Genomic DNA, 25,707 nt, shown 5'->3' on the forward strand with positions numbered 1-25,707 from the left:
CTATGCTCTTTACTCTCTATACTATATATACTCTGTGCCCTGTAGTGTGTACTCTGCTCTATACTATATACTCTATATGCTCTGTGCTCTGTACTCTATACAGTGTGCTCTATATACTCTATGCTCTTTACTCTCTATGCTATATATACTCTGTGCTCTGTACTCTATACTATATACTCTATATTTCTGTGCCCTGTACTCTATACTCTATATACTCTGTTCCCCGTACTCTATACTATATACTCCATATACTCTATGCCCTGTACTCCATACAGTATACACTATGTGCTCTATGCTCTGTACTCTTCATACTCTGTAGTCTGTACTCTATATAATAAACACTCTGTACTCTATGTACTCTCTACTCTGTACTACTCTAGACTCTTCTCTATACTACATACTGTACTCTCTGTACTCTCCTCTCTACTAAATACTCTGTACTATATACTGTGGCCTTTAATGTTTTATTGTCACATGTGGCATCCACACTTGTTACTTCTAATAGATGATTTTTGACTTGGACATAAGCGCCAAGCCGTTTATTTATGTTTTCAATCCAAAGAACATGTATACTTTTGTACTATATGAGAAACTATTGTACTGATTGCGCTTGCCTGCCATGGTTTGGATAGATTTTTTGCATGGCTTTCATTCTTTTCTAATGGATGCTGATCTATGATGCTTCTAAGTCTGTTCATGGGTATGTATCAGATGTCTTCTTTGCCTGTATGCTTCCATCCTTAGGTATTTCTAATGTTTGTTTTTCTCTGTATACTTCCTTACATAGCTATGCACTATAAAAAATTAAATTGAATGAATGATATATATATTCAAAATAAAGTCTCTTTCACCTAAAAAAATGTACTCTCTGTACTCTGTAGTCTCTACTGTGTACTGCATACTCTATATACTCCCTGCTTTGTACTCTCTACACTGCTCTGTGTTCTATAGTCTGTACTTTATACTATATACTCTCTATGCACTAATGCTCTGTGATTCCTATAATCTCTGTGTTCTATAGTCTGTGCTTTATACTATATATTCCATGCTCTGTACTCTATTATATATTCTATGCTCTGTACTCTGAATAACTGTATACTCTGTGCTGCCACATTTCTTTAATCTGTTGTATTACCTTCCCACCCAGATTTGAGCTTTGAATAATCTAAATCATAAATCAGCTTTATCAGAGGGAATGTATCCCAGATTCTTTGAGATCATGTTTATATGAATATAGATTATTCACTATTTTGATTTTTAAATTAAACCATTTTCAAATCTTTGAGCTATATGCCTGCTTTAGCTTTGTGTATGCCACCACTGTGGTCCGTCTATCACTAGCTTTTTGGAAACTGTGATGTAAAACTAACCTCTCTGGCAGATACAGAAGTTACAGTCATATCTATAGAATTCCTTTTGGCTCTAAATTCTAATGTATAAATGTGAATATATAATTATTCATTTAAAGGTTTTCTTTAAAGGAATCCGACAGATAATGTCTAACAAAAATGTCTTATATACATAGGCATTATTGTATCAAGCCTCTGTGTTGTACTTGTGTGACATGGAAATGCTATGTCACCTGGTGTGTGCTACCAAGCCCAGGTACCTAGAAAAGTGCATTCAGCCTACTGATTACCTTTCTTAGCTTGAGAAAAGGTAAGCTTTCGCCTTTCTTTCACCAGATGTAACTACTCCTGAATCTCCAAAGAACGTTGTGGAATCATCAGTGGTGAATGGAGGTTTAACATCACAAACAAAAGAGAATGGGTTGCATGCTGCACAGCAGGTGCCTGTGCAGCGGAAGAAGCTCCTCAAAGCCCCAACTCTGGCTGAGCTGGACAGCTCGGACTCTGAGGTGAGTCCCATAAGGTCCCGGCTGTCTAATCTAGACTCCCATGTTCAGAATGCCAGCCCTCTCTGACCTAGTTCACTAATCATGTTGCCTCAGTTGTTGCTTTATCTCTTCCCATTTTTCAATCAATAAAGTTGGGATTGAAATTCATTTGTTTGGCAGGAAGTGAAACAGTGGATTACTTATTGTTTTTCAGTAGAGACCAGTATAGTGGCCATAGTTTATAGAATAAGTTCTGAAATATTCACATGGTCTTAGATTATAGTGCTGTTAAAATAAGTTTTTTTTTAAAAATGCAAACAGGGGCGCCTGGGTGGCTTAGCTAAGCATCCGACTGCAGAGGTCATGATCTCATTGTCTGTGGGTTCAAGCCTCGTGCTGGGCTCTGTGCTGACAGCTAGCTCAGAGCCTGGAGCCTGCTTCTGATTCTGTGTCTCCCTCTCTCTCTGACCCTCCCCTGCTCACGCTGCCCCTCTGTCTTTCTCTCTCCCTCTCAGAAATAAAAGCATTAAAAATTTTTTTTAAATAAATAAATGCAAACATATGATCTTCATTATGTTTCCCTTCCTTTCGGAAGGAAAAAAGAAAAATATGTTTCCATGGATTCTTCTCTCTCTCACACACACACCTACCCATAGTGAAGCTTGTTCATTCTGTAATAATACCAGTAGATAAGTCTGCAAAAGGAAACTTTGCTAAGGGTCTCCAGATTTCATCTTTCCCCTGCTGCCCTTTGGAGGAAGATCTCACGTCCTCCCTGGTTTCCAGAAACAGTCAGGGTGCTGGTACTTCCCGAATCTCTCCCCAGCCTTTGTCTGCAGCATCAGTGTTGTGTATCTCCACTGTATGGAATGAAATTACATGCTTGGCTCCCTCTTTTTTTTTTTTTTTTAATGTTTTATTTATTTCTAGGAGNCCTCTTCCCTCAGGCCCTGACAGACAAACAACACTCTCACACAGCCGGCTTCTTGTCTTCTGTTTGCTCTTGTGGTTGCTGGCTCCATCCGCTCCACGTTCATCCAAGTTAGAATTAAGGAATTATTCTTTAATTGCCCAGACCGGTCTCTGAGGCAATTCTGGCAGCCTTCAGTGACAGTGCCCCCCTTGGAGCAAAGCAACAGTAAAGGAGCAGCAGGAGTTCTGGAAGTGACCTTGTTCCTGCCAGCACATATGGTTAAGAGTCACTGGTCAGGATGTAGAACTAGAAAAGGCCTCATTTCATGAGTGTCAGTCTAGTAACTGCATCAGACAATACAGGCAAGCAAGTTTTAGAAAGCAGGCCTGGCAATAGAGAAGACTGGGATTTCAGAGAAAAGAGACCGTCAGGATCCCCCAGCCAAGAAGAAAGTGCTTAGTTTGGGGAATGGGCACCACAGGGCAAGCTGAGCAGGACTCTACACCCATTTCCTGTTGCTCAGCCCCAACCTCCAATTCCCGTGGCCTCTTCTGGGTGTCTTTGTGATTCCTCACATTGTAAATAGTGAGAGATTGGGTCCAGCTGCCTGTGGTTGGCATGCAGAGGCAGAGGACCATCAACAGCTTTTGAGGGAAAATCCCAAAAGGATTTGAATGATGCCATTGTCCCCACCACTTCTCTGTCTCCTGCTGATTGGCTTACACTCACCTGACTGCCCCAGAACAAGTTCTTGGTTCTTCACAGTGGGAGCAAGTGAAATCAGTAAAGAGTGGTGTGGAAGGTGTGGACATGCTCAGAGTTCTGTAAAACCAGACTTTAAAAATGTTTCTGAGGAAAGTGGCCTGAGGTAGGTCAGGCTGGGGGATGGTTTCTGCTGTTTAAATCAAGGTAGCACCTACTTCATAATTTTTTGGCAGTACTATGTATGGCCCCTTTATCTTTTCCTAAGAGGTACTCTTGGCTTTTATTTCCTTTTGACTTTCCATAAGCAGAAGGAGGTCGTTCTAGTTGCTTGCTAGCTTTCCTGGAGATTTGTGTGACCTCTACACCATGTCTGGGGTTGAAGCTTTGGTTACATTGCTTGATTTGTTCTTCATGGTATGTACCAAGAGTGTGGAGATCACTGTTCAAACCTTCTTTGTTTGAACTTTGTGGTTTATACAGCCTTTTTTCATCTCATGTTCTTTGACCAGATCCTTTGTATTACAGCGTGTTTGAAACCACAGCTTTCAACAGTAGGTTTTAGGTGAGGCCATTTTTTGTGAATGGCTAATTCTTAAAACCATCTTAACTAAGTAGGTCAGAGAGAATTTTCACTACTTGTCACATGTAATCATAGGCTAATATTTTAACATTTAAAAATATTCTTCTACATTTAAAAATATTTAGCAGTTTTCTATAGATATTATGGAAATAAGTTGTTTAGTTCATGTGTATACTGTCATGTAGTAGATAATAAAATTTTCATGAATAAATATGTACTTCATCATGGTATTATTATTAAAAATAAATTAAGGAGGTCGCTTCTCGCTGGTCATAGGAATATAAATTTTATTTTGCACAATGTAGATATTTTCCTAAATTCATATGAAATGTTTATTTTCATCTTATTCAACAAAGATTAATATTTATTCATTACTTACTAACAGTGGGTTTGTTACTAACAACAACAAATGAGACACATAGCATGTACCTTCATGCAGGTCCCAATCTACTTCTATAAATGTGTTAAATATTTCTCTAATAATAATGTTAACCACTATTTACTGTGTGCGTGGTAATGTGTTAAGCATTTTGGGTTTTGAGTGTGTTTTCTGATCCAATAATACGATGTAAAGATGGTATTAAATACCAGATGTTGAAACCTAGATGAGAAACTTGCTCCGTGTCCCATCACTCTAAGGAGGGATACAAACCCAGAGTCATCTAATTTTAGATCCCATCTAGTTTGTCTTCTACTTGTCTTGAACCTTTGACATTATAATTTGGTGCCTCACAGTAAAGTAAATCTCTAGTAGTAAAATGTGATTAGCACGAGAGCACTAATTTCTTAATCTCTGTTTCTCTGCCCCCACCTTTCTCAGGAGGAAACTCTGCACAGGTCAGCCAGCAGCAGCAGTGTGTCTCCCTCTTTCCTTGAAGATCCCTCAGCAGACGCTGTGTCCACAAGGAAGAGTGAGTATTTGTGATACAGAGAGATAGTGTCAGATAACTTCAGAAACACAGTAGACCTAGAATAGGGAATCCCAGAGTGCATTGTGATCCTTTAGGGTAGAAAGAATTAACCCTGGAATTTCACTAGTCAGGAGCAGAAATATTGTTATATTCCTAGAGTGACTTGTTAAGGTTGGGCTTAACTGGTAACTGGGTCTCAGGTTCTTATAACAGATCAGTCACCTTTGGATTGTAGGGAATAAGTCAACTGTATGGGGGGTTTTTTGTTTGTTTTTTTTTGTTAGATTACCTCCTTGTCTGAGTTTAAGTGCGCAGCCCTAAATAATCACCCGTGTTGTCATTCCCACCCCCAAACACATATACACATATCCATACCCAAATACATACATAGATAGTAAAAATGCCTTTGTAGCTCTTCAGAGATTCTGAACACAGAATCTAAAGTTAAGTGATTTCTAAATGTTTTTAATAGTCCTTTTCATGTACAAGACTATTATGAAAGATTAAAAATTACACATTTAAGGAGAAGATTCTGGGAAGATGGTGGAACAGGAAGCACCAAGAATCCATTTCCCACCTAGACAATAATTGCGTTGGCAGAATCTGTCTGATGTAACTACTTTGGAACTCTGAAGTCTGTTGAAGGCCTGTAACTTCCAGGGGAAGATTTAGATGAAAAATTGTGGTTAATTTCAGTCACTTTCAGCTCTTAGCACAGTAGCAGCTACTCCTGCCCCACCTTCACAAGGCACCCCACAGCCGCAAGGCAGTGTACTGTTCCTGAAGCAGCTTGCACACAGCTTACAGGAGCTAGGGTGGGCAAAAAGGACCCTGTCCTCCAAATATTGGGAGTCTGTCCTCTCATTGCTGATTGCTCCATATGATTCCAAAGGTGTAGACAAAGAGGCATGCAGTCATTGTTGTTCCTTGTTGTTCCTTGTTGCAAGCTCCCTGCATGCTAAAGTGACTTCCAGAGGATTTAAAGGGCTGGCTTCTTCCCCTTTCTGCTTCATTTTTAGCTTTTTCCCTTTCCAGAGCTAGACATTAAAGACTAGGATATTAAAAAACAACTACATATACAAGGAAAATTATAAAGTGACTATGCATGCCCAGAGAATGGCTTATTAAGACCTGAGATCTTAATTTTACATCTCAGGCTGATCCTCAGCACAAAGAGAGTCTACAACAGTCAAGAAAACAGTAAACAAAAACAATAAAAAAACCAGCAACTCCTGGGAAAGGGGCAGAATCTAATCTCCAGAGTTACCACATTATTAGATTCAAATGTTCAATGTTTAACAAAACAAAAACACACGACACAAAAAAATCACAAGGCATACAAAAAAACAGAAAGGTATGGCCCATTGAGAGTAAAGAAATAAATCAACAGAAACTGTCCCAGGGGAGGAAAAAAAAAACGGAGGTGATATGCCAATCAAAGACTTCAAAAAACTGCTTTAAAATGCTCAAATATGAAACCAAAAAGGAAGTCTGGAGCTGAAAATTCTATTTAACTGAAATGAAAAATTCACCAGAAGATTAAAGGGCAGATTTGAGCAGGCAGAAGAAAGAATCTACAAACTCGGAGCTAGGACAATAGAAGGCATCATGTCTAAGGAATAGAAAGACAAAAGACCAAAGTAAAGCAGAGACCAAGAGATCTGTGGGACACCATCAGCCAGACTAACACATGGATGGTGGGAGTCCCCAAAGGAGATGAGAGAGAGGAAGGGACAGAAAGAATAATTGCAGAAATAATTTACAAGACTTCCCTAATTTGGTGAAAGACATGAATATAAACATCCAAGAAGCGCCACTAAAATGAACTCAAAGAGACCCTCACCAGGATCCATTATAATCCAACTTTCAAAAACCAAAGACAGAGGGGCGCCTGGGTGGCTTAGTCGGTTAAGCGTCCGACTTTCGCTTAGGTCATGATCTCGCGGTTCGTTGGTTCGAGCCCCGCGTCGGGCTCTGTGCTGACTGCCAGCTCAGAGCCTGGAGCCTGTTTCAGTCTCTGACTCCCTCTCTCTCTGACCCTCCCCTGCTCATGCTGTCTCTCTCTCTCTCTCTCTCCTAGAAATAAATAAAAAATATTAAAAAAAAAAAAGAAAAAAACCAAAGACAGAGAAACGGGAGAATTAAGTCACTAGATACAAGGGATCCTCAATCAGATTTTCAACATATTTCTCATCAGAAACTTTGGAGGCCAGAAGACAATGGGCCAATACAGCTTTCCACCCCACTCTCTGAAATTTTTCTTTACACCACTTCACTTTTTTTTTTTGAAAGACCAACATTAATATCTGTTTTAGCTAACTGAAAGAAATCCAAAGAGGATTTTCACTTCTACAAAATGCTTTAGTTGCTTCTTTGTTTTTGCCATTTCAGCTTACAAAGGGTTTTGTAGGAAGGCTCTCCTTTCAGGATAGTTGGGGAATTCTGTATGTTCAGAGTGCTTAAAGAAGAAAAAGTCAACCAACAGTCTTCTGTCCAGCAAAACTATTGTTCAGAGTGAGAGAGAAATGAAGATATTCCCAGATAAACAAAAGCTGAGGGAGTTCATAAACACTAGACCCTCCCTGCAGTAAAGGCTCAGAGGTCCTACAGGCTGAAATCGAAGGACAATAGGTAATAATTTAGAACCATGGGAGAAATAAAGATCTCAGGCAAATACATAGGCAATACAAAAACTAATATTATTGTAACAGTGGTTTGTAACTGCACTTTTTGTTTTCTATGTAATTTGAGAGACTAATATAGTTAAAAGAATTATTAGTCTGTATTTTGGGGAAGACTGTATATACAAATGTAATTTTGTGACACCAGCAACCAAAAGGAATGGAGGACAGAGCTGGATGGGAGCAGAGTTTTGTGTGTTATAGAAATTCAGCTGCTATACATCTAAATCAGTATGTTATAATTTTAGGCTGTTAAATGTAGTTTCCATGGTAACTATGAAGAAAATAGCTACCGAATATATACTCAAAAGAAAATGGGAAAAGAATTTAAATGTTTCATTATAAAAAAATCATTTTAACATAAAAGAAATGAAGGAAATGAGCTATAAGGCATATACAAAACAAATGACAGAAGTCACTCCTGATCAGTAATTAATTTAAATGTAAATGAATTAAGTTCTCTAATCAAAAGCTAGAGATTGGCAGAATAGCTAAAAACACATAAGTCAACTACATGCTGGCTTGAGATTCAAAGATACAAACAGATTGAAAGTGATAGTGTAGAAAAGATATTCCATGCAATTGGTAACCAAAAGAAATCTGGGATAGACTTTAAATCAAAAAAAAATTTACAAGAGACAAGGAAGGGGACTGTGCATTAATAAAAGGTTCAGTGCAGAAAGAAGAAAGAACAATTTATGCACCTAATGACAGACAATCAAAATACGTAAAGTAAAACTTGACAGAAATGAAGGAGAAATAGACAGTTCTACAATAATAGTTGGAGACTTCGGTACGCCTCTCACAATAATGGATAGAATAACCAGATAGAAGATAAGGAAATAAAGGACTTGAACAGCACAATTAACCAACTAGATCTGACAGACATATACAGAACACTCCACCCAATAACAAATACACATTCTTCTCCAGGGCACATGGGACATTTTCAAAGATAGACCATTATTAAGCTACAAGTTAAGTTTCAATAGATTTTAAAGGATAGGTGTCATACAGAATATCTCCTCTGGCTACAATGGGATAAAGTTTGAAATCAGTAACAGAGAAAACTGAAAAATTCACAAAATTATAGAAATTAAACAATGCACTTTTTAAAAATCAGTGGATCAAAGAAGAGATCACAGAGATTAGAAAATACAAATGAAAATAAAAATAGAACATAGGACACAGTAAAAACACTGCAAGGTGAAACTTACTGCTATAAACACTTATATTAAAAACAAGGAATTTCAATGATTAGTTGCACAATAAATGCTCTGGTTTTAAAAAGAAAGGAAGGAACGAATGAATGAATGAACCAACAACCTAAATTTACAACTTAAGACACCAGAAAAAGAAAAACAAACTAAACACAAAGCTAGCAGAAAGAGGAAGGAAATAGTAAAGATTAGAGCAGAGATAAATGAAATAAGAGGATAGAAAAACAATGGAGAAAATCAGTGAAACTAAAAATCGATTCTTCAAAAATATCAACACAATTGACAAACCTTTAACAAAATGGACTAAGAAAGGACTCAAAACACTAACATAAGAAGTGAAAAGAGAAATCATTACTGCTTATTCTACAGAAATAAAAAGAATTATGAGAGAGTATCATGAACACTTACCATCAAATTGGATAGCCTTGATGAAATGGACAAATTCTTAGAAATGCCAAACCTAGCAAAACTAAATCAGAAAGAAATAGAAAGTCATTCAGATTACTAGAAAGGATATTGAGTTAGCAATCATAAACTCTCCAACAAAGAAGAGGAAGGAATNGGAACATTTCCTAAAGTCATTCTATGAGACTGCATTACTCTGATAATAAAGCTAAAACACTACAAGGATAGAAAACTATAGACCAGAACCTTTATATATACTGATTTTTTTTTAATTTTTTAAAAATACTAGCAAACAGGAGCTCCTGAATGGCTCAGTTGGTTTAGTGTCTGACTTTGGCTCAAGTCATGATTTCGTGATCTGTGCGTTCAAGGTCTGTGTTGGGCTCTGTGCTGATGCCTCAGAGCCTGGAGCCTGCTTGTGTGTGTGTGTGTGTGTGTGTGTGTGTGTGTNTGAAACCAGCATTACCTTGATTCCCAGACCAGACAGAGACACCACAAAAAAGGAGAACTGCGTATCCCTGATGAACATGGATGTAAAAATTCTCAACAGGATACTAGCAAATCAAATTCAACAGCATATAAGAAGAAATTATTCACCATGATCAAATGGGATTCATTCCTGGGCTGCAGGGCTGGTTCAGTATTGGCAAATCAGTGTGATACATCACATTAATAAAAGAAACGATAAGAACCATATGATCCTGTCAACAGATGCAAAAAAAGCATTTGACAAAATGCAACATCCTTTCTTAATAGAAACCCTCAAGAAAGGATAGAAGGAACATATTTAAGCATTATAAAAGCCATATATGAAAAGCCCACAGCTAATATCATCCTCAGTGGGGAAAAACTGAGATCAAGAACACAACAGGGATGTCCATTCTCACCACTGTTGTTTAACATAGTGTTGGAAGTTCTAGCGTCAGCAGTCAGACAACAAAATGAAATAAAAGGCATCAGAATTGGCAAAGAAGAAGTCAGACTTTCACTTTTTGTAGGTAACATGATACTCTACATGAAAAACCTGACAGACTTCACCAAAAGCCTGCTAGAACTGATCCATGAGTTCACGAAAGTCACAGGGTACATAGTCAATGTACAGAAATTGGTTGCATTTTTATACACCAATAATGAAACAACAGAAAGAGAAATAAAGAAATTCATCCCGTTTATGATTGCACCAAGAACCATAAAATACCTAGGAATAAACCTAACCAAAGATGTAAAAGATCTTTGTGCTGAAAACTATATAAAGCTTATGAAGGAAATTGAAGAAAACACAAAGAAATGGAAAAACATTCCATGCTCATGGATTGGAAGAACAAATATTGTTAAAATGTCAGTACTACCCAAAGCAATCTACACATTCACTGCAATCCCAATCAAAATTGCACTGGCATTCTTCTCAAAGCTAGAACAATTCTAAAACTTGTATAAAACCACAAAAGACCCCGAATAGCCAAAGTAATATTGAAGAAGAGCACCAAAGTGAGAGGCATCACAATCCCAGACTTTAGACTCTACAAAGCTGGAATCAAGACAGTATGGTATTGGCACAAAAACAGACATATAGGCAAATGGAATAGAATAGATAACCCAGAATTGGACCCACAAATGTATGGCCAACTAATCTTTGACAAAGCAAGAAAGAGTATCCAATGGAAAGAAGACAGCCTCTTTAGCAGATGGTGCTAGGAGAACTGAACAGCAACATGCAGAAGAAGAAACTAGATCACTTTCTCACAGCACACACAAAAATAGACTCAAAATGGATGAAAGACCTGAATGTGAGACAGGAAACCCTCAAAACCCTAGAAGAGAAAGCAGGCAACAACCTCTTTGATCTCAGCTGCAGCAGTCTTTTGCTTGACACATCCCCAAAAGCGAGGGAATCAAGAGTAAAAATGAACTATTGGGACCTCATCAAGATAAAGAGCTTCTACACTGCAAAGGAAACAGTCAACAAAACTAAAAGGCAACTGATGGGATGGAAAAAATTATTTACAAATGATATATTGGATAAAGGGCTAGTATCCAAAATCTATAAAGAACTTACCAAACTCCACATCCAAAAACCAGATAATCCAGTGAAGAAATGGGCAAAAGACATGAATAGATACTTTTCCAAAGAAAACATCCAGATGGCCAACAGACACATGAAATGATGCTCAGCATCACTCATCATCAGGGAAATACAAATCAAAACCACACTGAGATACCACCTCACACCGGCCAGAGTGGCTAAAATGAACAAATCAGGAGACTATAGATGCTGGTGAGGATGTGGAGAAACGGAAACCTTCTTGCACTGTTGGTGGGAATGCAAACTGGTGCAGCCACTATGGAAAACAGTGTGGAAGTTCTTCAAAAAATTAAAAATAGAACTACCCTATGACCTAGCAGTAGCACTGCTAGGAATTTAATCAAGGGATACAGGAGTGCTGATGCATAGGGGCACAGGTACCCCAATGCTCATAGCAGCATTCTCAACAATAGCCAAAACATGGAAAGAGCCTAAGTGTCCATCAACTGATGAATGGATCAAGAAGATGTAGTTTATCTATACAATGGAATACTACATGGCAATAAGAATGAAATCTGGCCATGTGTACCAACATGGATGGAACTTGAGGGTGTTATGCTGAACAAAATAAGTCAGACAGAGAAGGACAGTTACCATATGTTTGCACATACAGGTGGGTTAGGAGGAACTTAATGGGGGACCATGGGGGAGGAAAGGGGAAAAATAGTTGGGGAGAGGGAGGGAGGCAAACCACAAGAAACTCTTAAATGCAGAGAACAAACTGAGGGTGGGGTGGGAGGGTGAAGGAAAGGGGAAAATGGATGATGGGCATTGAGGAGGGTACTTGTTGGTTTAACTGACTGAGCCACCGAGGCACTTCCGAGGAGGGCATTTGTTGGGATGAGCACTGGGTATTGTATGTAAGCCAATTTGACAACAAATTATATTTTTTAAAAAGTTTTTAAATAAAAATAAAAAATAATACTAGCAAACAGAATTCAGCATTATAGTGAAAGGATTATATACCCTGACCAAGCAGGATTTATCCCTGACTGCAAGGATGGTTTAACATATAAAAATTGAGTAACATAATATGCTATATTAACAGGAAAACAACCCCAAGATTATTTCAATCAATACAGAAAAAGCATTTGACAAAATTGAACACCCTTTCATAGTGAAAACACTTAACACAAACTAGGTACCTTGGGGCACCTGAGTGGCTGTCAGTTGAGCATCCAACTCTTGATTTTGGCCCGGGTCATGATCCCAGGATTGTAGGATTGAGCTGTGTCAGGCCCTGTGCTTAATGTGGAGCCTGCTTGGGATTATCTCTTTTTCTCTGTGCCCCTCTGCCCCTCTCCCTGCTTGCACACTCATTCTTTCTAAAATTAAAAAAAAAAATTTAATCTAAAAAAAAGGAAACTACCTCAATGTAATAAAAGCGATATATGGAAAATCTACCTCAAACATCATACTCCGTGGTGAAAGACTGAAAACATTTCCTATAAGAAGTAGGAACAAGGCAAGGATGTCTACTTTCATTACTTCTGTTCAACATAGTACTGAAAGTGTTAGCATAGTTTGGCTAGAAAAAGAAAGGGCAACCAGACAGGAAAAAAAGTAAAATTATCTCTTTGCAGATGATATGATCTCATATGTAAAAAAACTTTAAAAGATTCCAAACACCAAAAAAAATGTTAGAATAAACAAATTTTGTAAAGTAGCAAAATATAAAAACGCTCACAAAAATCAGTTGCATTTCGGGGCTCCTGGGTGGCTCAGTTAAGGGTTCGACTTTGGCTCAGGTCCTGATCCCCTGGTTAATGAGTTTGAAACCGGCATTGGGCTCTGTGCCAACAGCTTGGAGCCTTGGAGCCTGCTTCAGATTCTGTGTCTCCCTCTCTTTCCCTGCCCCTCCCCCGCTCACAGGCCAGCAAGTGCTCTCTCTCTCTCTTTCAAAAATAAACAAACATTTAAAAAGTTGCACTTCTATGCACGAGCAATAAATCTGAAAAGGAAATGACAAAAGCAATTCCATTTATAATATCAAAAAGAATAGAACACTTAGGAATCAAACAAGGAAGTAAAAGACTTGCTCACTAAAAACATTGCTGAAAGAAATTAAAGAAGGCATAAGTAAATGGAAACATATACTGTGTTCATGGATTGGAAGACTTAATATTGTTAAAATGTTTATACTGCCCAGAGTTATCTACAGATTCAGTGCAATCTCTATCAAAATGTCAATGACATTTTTGCAGAAATAGAAGACCACCCATTTTAAAATACATATGGAATCTTAGGGGACCCAGATAGCCAAAACAACTTTGAAAAACAACAGATCTGGATAACTCATACTTCCTGATTTCAAAATTTACTACAAACTACAGTAATCAAAGCAATGTGGTATTAACATAAAGTCAGACATATAAATCAATGAAAAAGAATAGAGAGCCCAAAATAAAGCCTCACCTATGTGGTCAAAAGATTTTTGACATGTGTGCCAAGACTATTCATTGGGTAGTCTTTCAGCAATGGTGCTGGGAGAACTATATGTCCACCTGCAAAAAAGAAGTTAGAACCTTACTTAACACCACATATAGAAATTAACTCAAAATGGATTAAGAACCTAAATGTAAGACCTAAAATAATAAAACTCTTAGAAGAAAACATAGGACAAAAACTTCATGACATTGGATTTGGCAGTGGTTTCTTGGATATGACCCCAAGGATAGACAAAAAATTGTCTATTTTTTTAAATAAATTGGAATTTATGAAAATTTAAAAACTTTTATGAATAAAAAGGTATTATCAACCAAGTAAAATGGCAACCCACAGGATAGGAGAAAATATTTGTAGATCATATCTCTAATAAAGGATTAATATTCAGAATATATAAAGTCCTGAAACTCAACAACAGAAAAGACAACCTAATTAAAAAATAGGCAAAGGACTCAAATTGACATTTCTCCAAAGAAGACATACAGATGACCAACAAGTGCATGAAAAGATTCTCAGCATCACTAATCATGAGGAAAATGAAAATCAAAATTACAGTGAGATGCCACCTGCCACCCATTAAAATGGCTACTATCAAAACAAAAACCAGCAGGCAACAAGTGTTGACAAGAATGTAGAGAAATTGGAACCCTGTGCACTGTGAGGAATGTGAAATGGTACAGGTGTTGTGGAAAACAGTATGGTGACTCCTTAAAAACTTACAAATAGAATTACATATGATCCAGCAATTCTGCTTCTGACTATATATGCAAAAGAATTAAAAAAAAAAAAAAAGAAAGCATCTCAAAGAAATGTTTGTACATCCATGTTCATAGCAGTATTCACAATAGCTAAAATGTGGAAGCAATCCAAGTGCCTGTCAGTGGCTGAATGGCTAAGCAAAATGTGGAACATCCATACAATGGAATATTACTCAGCCTTAAAAATGGGGAAAATTCTGGGGCACCTGGGTGGCTCAGTTGGTGAAACATCCGACTTCAGCTCAGGTCATGATCTCGCGGTTTGTGAGTTCGAGCCCTTTGTTGGGCTCCCTGCTGACAGCTCAGAGCCTGGAGCCTGCTTCAGATTCTGTGTGTCTCTCTCAGCCCCTCCCCTGTCTACACTCTTGCACTGTCTCTCTTTCTCTCTCGAAAATAAATAAAACATTTTTTTTTAAATGGGGGAAATTCTGCAGTAGGCTACAATACTGACAAACTTTTAGGACATTTTGCTAAAGGAAAAAAGCAAGTACAAAAAAGGCAAATACTATATAATTCCATTTATATGAGAATCTTAAAGTAGTCAAAATCAGAGAGATGGAAAGTAGAATGGTAGTTGTCAGGGGCTGTAGGTAGTAGAGAATAGGAAGTTACAGAGTTTCAGTTTACAAGATCAAGAGTTATGGGGATGGAAGGTAGTAATGGTTGCACAACAGTGTAAATATTTAATACCACTGAACTGTGCAGTTAAAAATAGTTAAGACACACTAAATATATTTTATGTATGTTTTACTGCAATTAAAAAAAACTTACCAGGAGAAAAACATATCTTAAAGTATTCTTAGAACATTGACTTAATTTCCTGTACACGTGGAGTTTTTAGTGATTAGAATTCTTTAATTAGTATTTTGATTTATTTAATCAGATTGTATCAAGACTAGTAGGAGCTGACCTTGGTTATTATCTGTAATTGGTATTTGGTCAGGCCCATTAAATATTATAGAGATTCAGTTAAATCACATAATGGATTTCTGTATCGTTCTTGATTATGGAAATTGTGTTGTTTCAATTTAGTGATTTCTCTTGGGAGAACAGTCCAGATAGATGGATCACATTTAACTTGGTGTTGACTTTCACGTTCCTCACCTGTTACATTGAAGGAAGCAGGCTTACTTTTCAGAGAGAGTAGGAGGAAGTATTAAATAAAACTGTCAGCAACATAATTTATTTCTAATGTTCTCCTTATGTTTTCAGAATGTAAATCCAGAACCATTCAAATCATAAAACATTCTGTTTTATAAACTTTTTTTAGAAGATTTTATTTTTTAAGTAATCTTTACACCCACCATGGGGTCCGAACTCACAACCCCAAGATCAAGAGTCATGTGCTCTATACACTGAGGCTCCCCTCAAACATTCTCCTTTTAAACTCTGTCCCAAAATATTACTAGGTGAAGGAGAGCAGTGGTACAGTATTATCAAAACTGAAATTTATTTTTTCAAATTTAAATGGAGCTTGATTTAAACCTAAGGGCAGAATGTCTTGATACATAACAAAAAGGAAGAGCTTTTATATTTTATCTTTATTTTTTTTAATGTTTTATTTCTGAGAGAAAGAGACAGGGTGAGTAGGGAAGGGTCAGAGAGTAAGGGAGACACAGAATCTGAAAAAGGCTCCAGGCTCTGAGCTGGCTGTCCGCACAGAGCCTGACGTGGGGCTTGAACCCATGAACCATGAGATCATGACCTGAGCTGAAGTCAGATGCTTAACCGACTGAGCTACCCAGGCGCCTCATATTTTATCTTTAAAGAGAAGAATATAAAAGGTTGGTATACTTGAGAATTTTGGTATGATGTGGGAGTCTTTTTGGACACAGAGAATACACATTTTTACATATTTTACATGCCTAAGACTCTGTACTTGTAAAATTTTGTTGTATATAACATGAAGGCATTTGTATATACAAATCTGAGACTGTAATTTTGTTTTATGTATATATTTGAATGAATATTAAAAATACAAAATATTTTTCTTTTTTCCTTGCTATTTCTGTAAGCAAGTTTATCTTGCAAAGATTTTTCTATAACAGTCCTCACAGTATCCCCATACGAACCTCCAATCTTAATAAAAACCTCTAACAAAATAAATATTTCATCTTTGAATCCAGTGTTTGTCACAAATGACAAAGGGTGTTCTGTCAGAAATTCAAATATAAGACTTTTATTTGTAAGAAAGTTCATTTCAGTTTGGTTAATTTCATTTCTTTAGAGCCTCCAAAATTCTTGCCCATCTCATCAACACCCCAGCCAGAGAGACGGCAGCCACCCCAGAGACGACATTCCATTGAAAAGGAAACCCCCACTAATGTAAGACAGTTTCTGCCACCCTCCAAGCAGAGCTCCCGATCTCTTGTAAGTAACCGGAAAGCTGCGTCGAAACTTGAGGAACAGTGAGAGGCCTGGAATCATTAGCTTTCGTAAGACCATGATTAGGAGAAAAAAATCTTCCAAATTTAAAATGATCTTTAAATAGCTTTATTTTTTCTTAATATCTAAAGAAAACCAATTCTGACAGTAACCTAAATGAAATTTGACCATTCTTTGTTCATTTAAAGTAGTTTTCCCCCAGAAGACTTATCAATGATTGAAAGTATGTATTATTATTAAAGAAAATGCCTTCTTCTTTTCAAAGTCCACTTAAAAATTGTTAAAACTCATCAAAAAATTAGCAAAGTCTGACTACAGTACACTATTTTATTGAGGCAGAAGGACAAGTGGAGAATTTTGATCCGTTACAAGCCATTGTACATTGTTTTCAAGTATGTTTTATGATCTTGGAGCCAACGCTGCTCTTTGTACTGGATGATGGTTTTGCTATTTTCCTGAGGTTTCCAGGTTGGTGTAGTGGCTTTGATTCCCAGGACAATAGGAGTAATATGCAGGACCCTGCCAGAAAAAAGTAACAGACCCTCTAACTAGAAGAGATCTGCAAAGATTCTTTTGTAGTCCCACTTGACTTAAGAAATATTTGGAGGCAAGATGAAGGCTTCAATCAGTTATTCTACCAACAACCTAATATCTAATATTTTTTCAGATATTCCTGAATTAAAAGCACTGGAATATGCCTTCTCTATATTTTAGTCCATATTTTTAGGCTGTCTTGAATTATCAGTGGTTCAAATGAAGCAATAACTGATTTCCCTCCCTCAGAGTAGAGGAAGATAGTGTGGTTCTTGTGAAGATACGACGTTTGAACAGAGCTTTATAGTGCTGAAATTTGATCATTCATTTCTGCTCCCAAATAGGTTCAATTAAAGAACTAATGATTGTATGTCAGTTCCTGATAGAATTCCTCTAACTCCTAAATAATCATTGAAACATTAAGTATAGCCTCACCAGTAGTTTATCAGCAGAAAAACAGAACTCTTAACCAGACAGGTTGAAACTTTAAAATCCAAAGACTTTTGTTAATGTGAACAACTTAACTGCTTTAGCAAAATGTAGTTATTGTCACAACTTAAATGTATGTAAGAGATCACAAATCCAATAATCCGGAAATTCTTCTCTTCACCCAACTTTTCTCTCAGAAGCCAGTTTATCATTCAGCTGTGTACCTGGCCTTGTGATCATATGACACCGTTGTTGATGTTAAATTTTAAAATTATGAATGTGGAGGAACTATCAGATCAGTTGAAAGGAATTTCAGCTAGTAAGAGAAGTTTTGAATAGAATAGAAGAAATACAATAGAATTAATAGAAGAAAGACCATCAGCTGACATCAAGGGTCCAGAAGTGTATTTCCTGACAAAGGGGAACTCGTAGTGTGTGGTAGGTCAGTCTCCGAGTTGTTTTTGGTGGAGAAGAGTGAGACAGAACCCTTTGCAGTCACAGAGAAGAGTCTCAGTGAAAGGCAGTGGGAGAGCACTTCGGTCAGTGCTACATGGTGTTCAGGTTCTACAGGGAACCACAGCTCACTGGAAGGGCCTCTGGGGGCCAACTGAGACCAAGTAACCTCCGGTCAGACAGAGTAGTGACTGCTCTCACTAGTTCTCTTGAGAAATCCATAGTCACACTTGTCTCGTGGTAGTGCTCTCTAGCTTGGTAAGTACTTTAAAAGTATGACAATTAATTTAAAACTTTAGCTATATTTAAGAAAACAAGGAATACTTTTGTATTTATAACCCTTTCACTGAAAATGGCAGAAATGTCTTTGTTGGTATTCATTTTTATTTTTATTGTATCTCCCTCTCTTTCCTTAGGATGTTTAAAACGTAATTTTTTTTCATCATTTGGTCAAATGATTGAAGACAATTGCCCATCTAACTGAAAGGCGACTTGTCTTTCAGTACCTTCCCCAGAGTGCCACTTGCCCATCCCCTCCACTCCATACCCCCTGCCCCCCCAGAGGTGGTTGCCTCTGTCCTGCCTCTTGGTAAGCCCTGTTCAGAGGGCAGCTAAGTTAGAAACATCTTAAGTTTAGGTCTCTGGTGTGTGAACTCCGAGGTTCCCTAGGAATGACTTCATGGTATGATTACTGATGTACACATATGGAAGCAGATGTTGGTGTGGACATACACGTGTGGAATCTACCGTTAACGTCTTCTGTGGTGTTTTTGTTTTGTTTTGTTTTTCTTTCATGCTCTGTAACTACTATTTTCAGGTCACTCATGTTCAGCATTATTTTCTCCTTTTCTTTCCCCCTGCCATTTTCTTTTCCCTTATCTGTTGTTCAGGTTCCTAGGATAACCAGTGTATGGCCAAGGACGCCTTTCCGACCACTTTTTTCTACCATACAAACAGCTTCTCTGCTCAGCTCCCATCCTTTTGAAGCAGCCATGTTTGGGGTAGCAGGGGCTATGTATTATCTGTGTGAGAGAGCTTTTACCAGCAGGTGGAAATCCCCAAAGGTTGGCCTCTTTCTGCTGGTTCTGGGAACTCTTTCACTCTATCTCTTTGACAGTGGTACCTCAGCTACTGCACTCTGAACAATTAACAGCTTAGATGGGCACTTTGCTTCTGATCATTGATTCCAGTCATTTGTAGGATGCATAGATTACACCATGATCTCAGTTGAGAGGAACATGACCTTGAAAGGACAACAAACTCAAAATGCAGCATCGGATTAGAGGGACCCAGTCGTACGGCAGGAGGAACGCCATCTCCTCTCCATGCGCAGGGGCACTCGGAGAGCCTTGGGTGCTTTTGTCCCAGGGCCTTTCCGCCATCAGAACGACATTTGCTCCCTCACTCAGCTGCCAGAGCAGCCTCCTGCCAGGCCACATAGCCACCAGGGACTCCTCCACCCATGGAACCATGTCATTCCCTGTTTCCCACACACCCCGCCCTGAGCTCCGAGAATCTCTCCTCCCCAGCACCTTTCATACAGCTGTATTGTGTTCATCAGGGTGTGCCGTGGTTTTTAGGACAACCCAGTGCTCCTAGAAGTTTTAAGCTTTCCTTTTATTGATGTGGTTATTTTACATACTTTAAATAATTATGCATCTCATTATTGTTTTTTAGATTTTCATACAAAATTTATTTTTTAAAGAAAACATAATACTTTCCAAACTCCATTGAAATAAAAAGCCCTCAAACTATGCCAAAGCTTCCCCTGCCCCTAGAGTAGCATGTGCCGCTGACTAGTGTTTGCAGCTGCCTGGTCCGTTCTGCTTCATATAGGGTCCTGGCTCTTTGAGGTCCTTTATTTACTAAATAATATCCTTGAAAAATGAACCAGCAGCTGGTTTCTTTTTTATTCTTTATTATTCATCTTGGTTTGGAAAAGAGACTCTGAATGTAAATGAAATATAACAAAATCCTTTGTCTTCTTATTTGTTATGAAATAGAGGCTAGATCTCTATTTTTTCCCCTTTTAGATTGTGGCCGTTTGGGCAGTACATGGTCAGATGCAGGGATGGCACTTTAATTCCTACCAGTCTTACTGCTATTACTGGAGATCTGCTAACATTTTTATTTTTATTAGCAATCCTCCCCAAACAGAGATATCTATATACTAAGTCTACATATTACTGTAGGCAAACAGTTCACTTTGACTTTTAAAGTTGAACCTGAAAAAAGAGAAGAGTGACTAAACTTAATAGGTGCTATTTTAATTGAAATCTGCCTTTGATTTATTAAAAACTCAAACAATGGTCGTTTGGGATAATTTTCAAGTATCTGCTACTTACAAAGTTTTTGCTAATTAAGAATCCTGTATAAAATATGACTACTCTCATTCTCTCTGTGGCTCAGTAACCAGAGTATACATTATGCTCTCTAATTTCTGTGCTACCTAACTCTAACCCTTACCCATGGTAAATGTAACCAGAATATTCAACAAAAACTTAGCAATTTTAGTGACATACATCAAAAGTAAGTTCTAAAGGTTCATCTGTTCCTATAGCATATTGTAACCTTTATCAAACTCTTTCAGATTTAGCTTCCCTCTCCTAAATTTAGGAGTGAGATTGAGGCATAAAGAAGCAAGGGTATTTTAGAGTCCATGTCTGGCTGTGACAATGAGCTCTGTCCGTGAGGAGGAATGACCAAGGCCTTTCACTCACTGTTAAAGCCCTGAATGCTCCTTACATTTTGGAGCTTTGATATCCCAGCAAGATCTTTTAAGGTTAAGGCGTAATTTGGCTTTGGGGATGTTTAATTTTTTTTGTCAATTGGAAAAATAAAAACTATTCTAGTAACTATTTATTATTTTCTTTCATGTTGCATTAAAGTTTTGTTGTCCTTGGGAAAGCACCAGAATTAAAACATTAGCATTTGACCTGATGGAAATTATTTTACTAAACAGTAATCTGCTTGAAAGTTAGAGAAAGAACAAGAACACCCACAAAAAAACACAGTTTCTAATTATGTCCAGTGAAGCACTAGATTTGCATATGGTTCAAAGCAGGAAGTTGAAAGTATGCTTGACTAAGGCCTTTTGTGATTTAAGACTGAGAAGAGGGAAGTAGAGCCTGTCAGGTCTATTATGTGTGCTAGGCTCTCCGTGCAAATAAAAAGGATCCCCATCTACCGGAAATGTTTACCGGCCCAGACATCCCAGTTGTAAAGTTAATTAAATTGGCACTATTTGCCGCTTCTCACAGCAACAAATCTCAGGTAGTGATTCTCTGATTAGTTGCTAGATTCATACATCATTTTGTTCCACCTCAGCAGTTTTGTCACATAGTTAACTATCAGAAAATGCACCACAATCATACTCAGCAAATGAATAAAAAAGACCATAGGAAAACTTCTTATGAAATATGATAAAAGCTGAGAAAAGCCATCATTCAGATGTGTGCAGCCAACAGTACTTATCTCCTGCAGAATTGTAGTGGCCTAACCTTCACACAGGCAGTGCATTGTTCCCACTTGACACTAAGCTGTTTTCTCAGGGTGGAAGAAAACAGAGTGGATATTGGACAAGCCAATTTAATCCTGTTATGTTTGAAAGCTTTTCCCACTGAAAGAGAAAATTATGTGATGGTGATATTTTAAAAAGTATTTTAGACATCTTAGAGCAAAAGATACAGTCTTCCTGAACTGACTCCCTTCCCACCCTCCAGATTCAGCTTAGTATCCTCTTAAAAATTCAGTTGCAGGATTTTTTTCCAAAACATTTTTAAGCAAATTTAACCTTCTTTTAAGTGAGCCTGACCAGACATGATTTTGTATTGATCGTTAGTAAGAAGCAGTTCTTCAAACTACTTTTTTTTTTTTTAGTAAATGCTAATGTTTATCAAGTTCGCAACCTAGATTTGTTTTTGTTTTTTTCTGATTGAAAGACAGAACTGAATGTTAAAACTCCATAAACTGACTGCATTCATAGTCATGTGCTTTCTCATTTGGCTTGTTCGATTCCAGAATGCCTGTGAGCAGTGCTATTGTGTGTGTGTGGGAGTGAATTATAATGTGTTTGTACTGAGAACATTAAGTCTCAGTGTCCCTACGCCACAATGGCCCCTGTGAAGCCTGGCAGGCTGAGAATGCACAAGACCGTTCTGTCTTTCTATTAGACCCACCAATCAAGCACAGGGCCGGATGGGGAGCAGATGGGGGTGAGGCTCTTTATTCAGTGGGATCAGTTACATCAACATCTTCCTCAGCTGTTTTTAGGGAAGCCATTACCATAAGACAGCCAGCATAAATATTTATTGTGAAATTCTTAAGATTTTCTCCACGTCCTTCCAGTGCTGATTGTGCATTCAGCAGTTGTTTAAAAGTAATAACAGAAATCTAGAGAACCGTGGGGCAGCCTGTAGAGGTTGCTTTTGGCTGGAAACTGCACCAGTAGTTACATGTTACAGTTCTGCTCATACCATTAGGATGTTTCTTGATGTGCTGATGTAACTTACCACTAAATAATGCTTCTCAGTATAAATTACTAACCACCTCCTTTTGGCTATTCTGGGTACCACAGACCAGTTTTGTAAATAGTACCAGTGTTGTAGATTTGTTATTTATCTACTAGCATATAGTATACAACACAACAGGAAGCAATGTCTTTGCATAATTGTAGGAGAAAATAGACATCAATTTGGTTTAGAACAAGAAAATGTTCTTTCAAGATTTTATTACATAGATACATAGCTCTGCTTAATGGAATAGAAACTTGAGGCAAAATATATACCCTGATGTGAGGAACTTTCCTTTCCTGGAAATTTCAGTAGGCTATAATGTTTGACATGGTCCCCAGAAGTTTTCTGCCATCTGTTGTCTTAGTGTAATTAGAAATTATGTGGTCCCCAGAGTGAGCCAACTCTGTCCCGGTGTTCGTTGGGAAACCTCTTTTCTTCTCTGAAGCTACTAACCAGGTGTCTGATCTGAAGGGAAATTGTGCAGTGCCAGAAAAGGGGGGGTGGGATTTTCTTATTCATGTGGAATTTTGAATTTCAGGAGGAATTCTGCTATCCAGTGGAATGCCTCGCTCTTACTGTGGAGGAAGTGATGCATATTCGTCAGGTCCTGGTGAAGGCAGAGCTGGAAAAATACCAACAGTATAAAGATGTCTACACCGCCCTGAAAAAAGGAAAGGTAGAGCTATTCAAAGTTGGTTGATAAGCAGGGTTAGAGGAATGGTGAGTCCCAGGCCTGGCCTCCTGAGGGAGTGGTCTGCTGGCAGCCAGATGGTACAGGACTTTTAGGAGATTTCAGGAGGTAAGAGGCTTATTCTCTACTACACAGTTCCTGTTCTGCTTTGCTTACAAAAGGGAATATTTCTGTTTCTCCCTGAGAAATCAAAAGCTTTGGAAGACTTAAAAACAACCATAATAAATAGTGGCATGCCTTCATAAAATCATGTCTGCATTTAGTTGTTATACTTTTAAAGGATTTATAAAGAAAATACATCTGAAAAATGGAAGAGACTGTCTCAGAACCTTCTTCAGATTGATTCCATGATGGTGAGCCTCTGAGAGCTGTAGCCATTTACTACCTTTTAAAAGTGGAATTAAAAGTAAATACAGAGCCAAATTATAATTCTCACAGAGCCAAACTTGAAAACAGGGTTTCTGAATTCTCTTTTTCCTTCTGTCTACTAAAGGTCCCCAATATGTATAAGTATATTTAGACATGTAAATTAGGAAATTAATTGTTGGCAATGCTCTTCTCTCCCTTTTAAATTTGTATTTTTTAGCTCTGCTTTTGTTGCCGAACCAGGAGATTTTCCTTCTTCACCTGGTCTTATACCTGTCAGTTCTGTAAGAGGTAAGGTTTTTTGTAATTGATGACAGTAGTCCAATAAATACCAGTTACATTCACTGTTTAGTCATTTTTCCACACAGGAACAGTATTAGAAATTACCCCCATTCATTATCACATCATGTTGTACTTGTGGATTAGTAATACCGATTTCTTCAAAAGAGTAGAGCAGACACTTAGTGTTAAAGCTGGAAAATGTTTCTCCGTATGTACTTCTTTTACATAACTAAGGTGATCGTAATAGTCATATGTCCTGTTTAAACAGAAAAAGTAGATGTGATTGTCACGTGATCCTTCCCTGGATACACAAGTAAGAAATCCCAGACAGATGTGAATTGATCCTTTTACAGGAAACAATATAAGAGTTCAGTTTCACAGATTGTCTCCTCGGCAATCCACGGTTGTGTCAGTCCGTTACATTCTGCTGGAAGAACCAGAGATTTTGCAGTTTATTATAGAAATTCACAACCACGCAGCCATTGACTTCTCTGACTCTCGGGTTGCATCACATCGATGCTGAGTAACACTTCTGATTTTGTATACAGGCCCGTGTGTTCACAGTGTTGTAAAAAGGTAAGCTAAGCTTGGCAAAATTAAAACTTGTGTTAATTTTAAGGAGTCTACCTCTTTAACAGTACTGCTCACTCTGGTTTCATTTGGGATCATAGATGCGGCTGCCCTCTAAACCATACTCCACTCTTCCCATCTTTTCATTGGGACCTTCTACCTTGCAAAGAGGGGAAAGTTGCTTGAGGTCAGAAAAACCCCCCACTGGCCACCATCGGCCACTCCGGAGCATTGCCAGGTGAGCAAGAGGCCTGAGACTTCACTGTATAAAGGAAGAACGCTCCTTTTGAGGACCAGTGACAAAGTAGGGTTTGGGCTCAGGGTACTTTAGGTTGGGTGGCTGGGTGGTTGGTTTTAATATAGTCTTGACTTGCACCCAGATCTCCAAAACTTGCCAAAGGTAATTTGTCAAGGGATAATAGCTAGCTACTTAAAACATACTGAAATGTCATCATTTTTTTTTCTACTTTAGAGATCATTACTTTTGTAATGTCCTTTAAAAGTCATCTTTAAAACTGACGTTATCATCAGGGGAGTTGAAAACCTACACATAGAGTTTAATCTTTTTTTCCTCCTTAGTTTTGAAAGCAAATCTGTTTAGTTCTTGGTTTCCAGCGGTCTTCAAGAACTTTGGTTTATCTTCCTAAATAAGGCAGAAATAAAGCTTTATGCCAGGAGCTTTATGGCAATTAAAAAAAATAAAACCTGAAATCAGTCCCTTTGCATTTAATGCAGGGTAAGGTTAGTGTTGGTCGTTGAGAAAGGATGGAGATCAGGGCAGCTCGGCTCACGTACTCACATACAGGCCAGAAAGGCTAGGGTTTTAGCCACCAGCTGCCCCCCATTGGGGAGGGACATGGCACTGGCACTGAGTGCTGGGCAGCACCACTCCTGCACACAGCAGCTGTGGGCAGTGAGGCAAGGAAGCTTTGAGCCCAGCAGGTG

The 25,707-nt window shown here is 38.1% G+C and overlaps 1 protein-coding gene across 3 annotated transcripts in view; it reads left to right on the forward strand.

Annotated features, from left to right (window-relative positions):
• Positions 1-25,707, forward strand: part of SPIRE1 (spire type actin nucleation factor 1) — a 183,901-nt gene that overhangs the window by 153,965 nt on the left and 4,229 nt on the right. The window contains exons 8-15 of one of the 3 annotated variants that reach the window (XM_077778079.1): positions 1,686-1,858; positions 4,856-4,946; positions 16,766-16,908; positions 19,230-19,403; positions 23,392-23,529; positions 24,131-24,201; positions 24,741-24,768; positions 24,864-25,000. In XM_077778079.1, the coding sequence (XP_077634205.1) occupies positions 1,686-1,858; positions 4,856-4,946; positions 16,766-16,908; positions 19,230-19,403; positions 23,392-23,529; positions 24,131-24,201; positions 24,741-24,768; positions 24,864-25,000 (955 nt within the window). The other 2 variants (XM_077778080.1, XM_077778077.1) reach the window with 2 other exon arrangements.

This window comes from Crocuta crocuta, unplaced genomic scaffold (genome assembly GCF_008692635.1).
Source record: "Crocuta crocuta isolate KB4526 unplaced genomic scaffold, BGI_CrCroc_1.0 scaffold26, whole genome shotgun sequence".
NCBI lineage: Eukaryota > Metazoa > Chordata > Mammalia > Carnivora > Hyaenidae > Crocuta > Crocuta crocuta.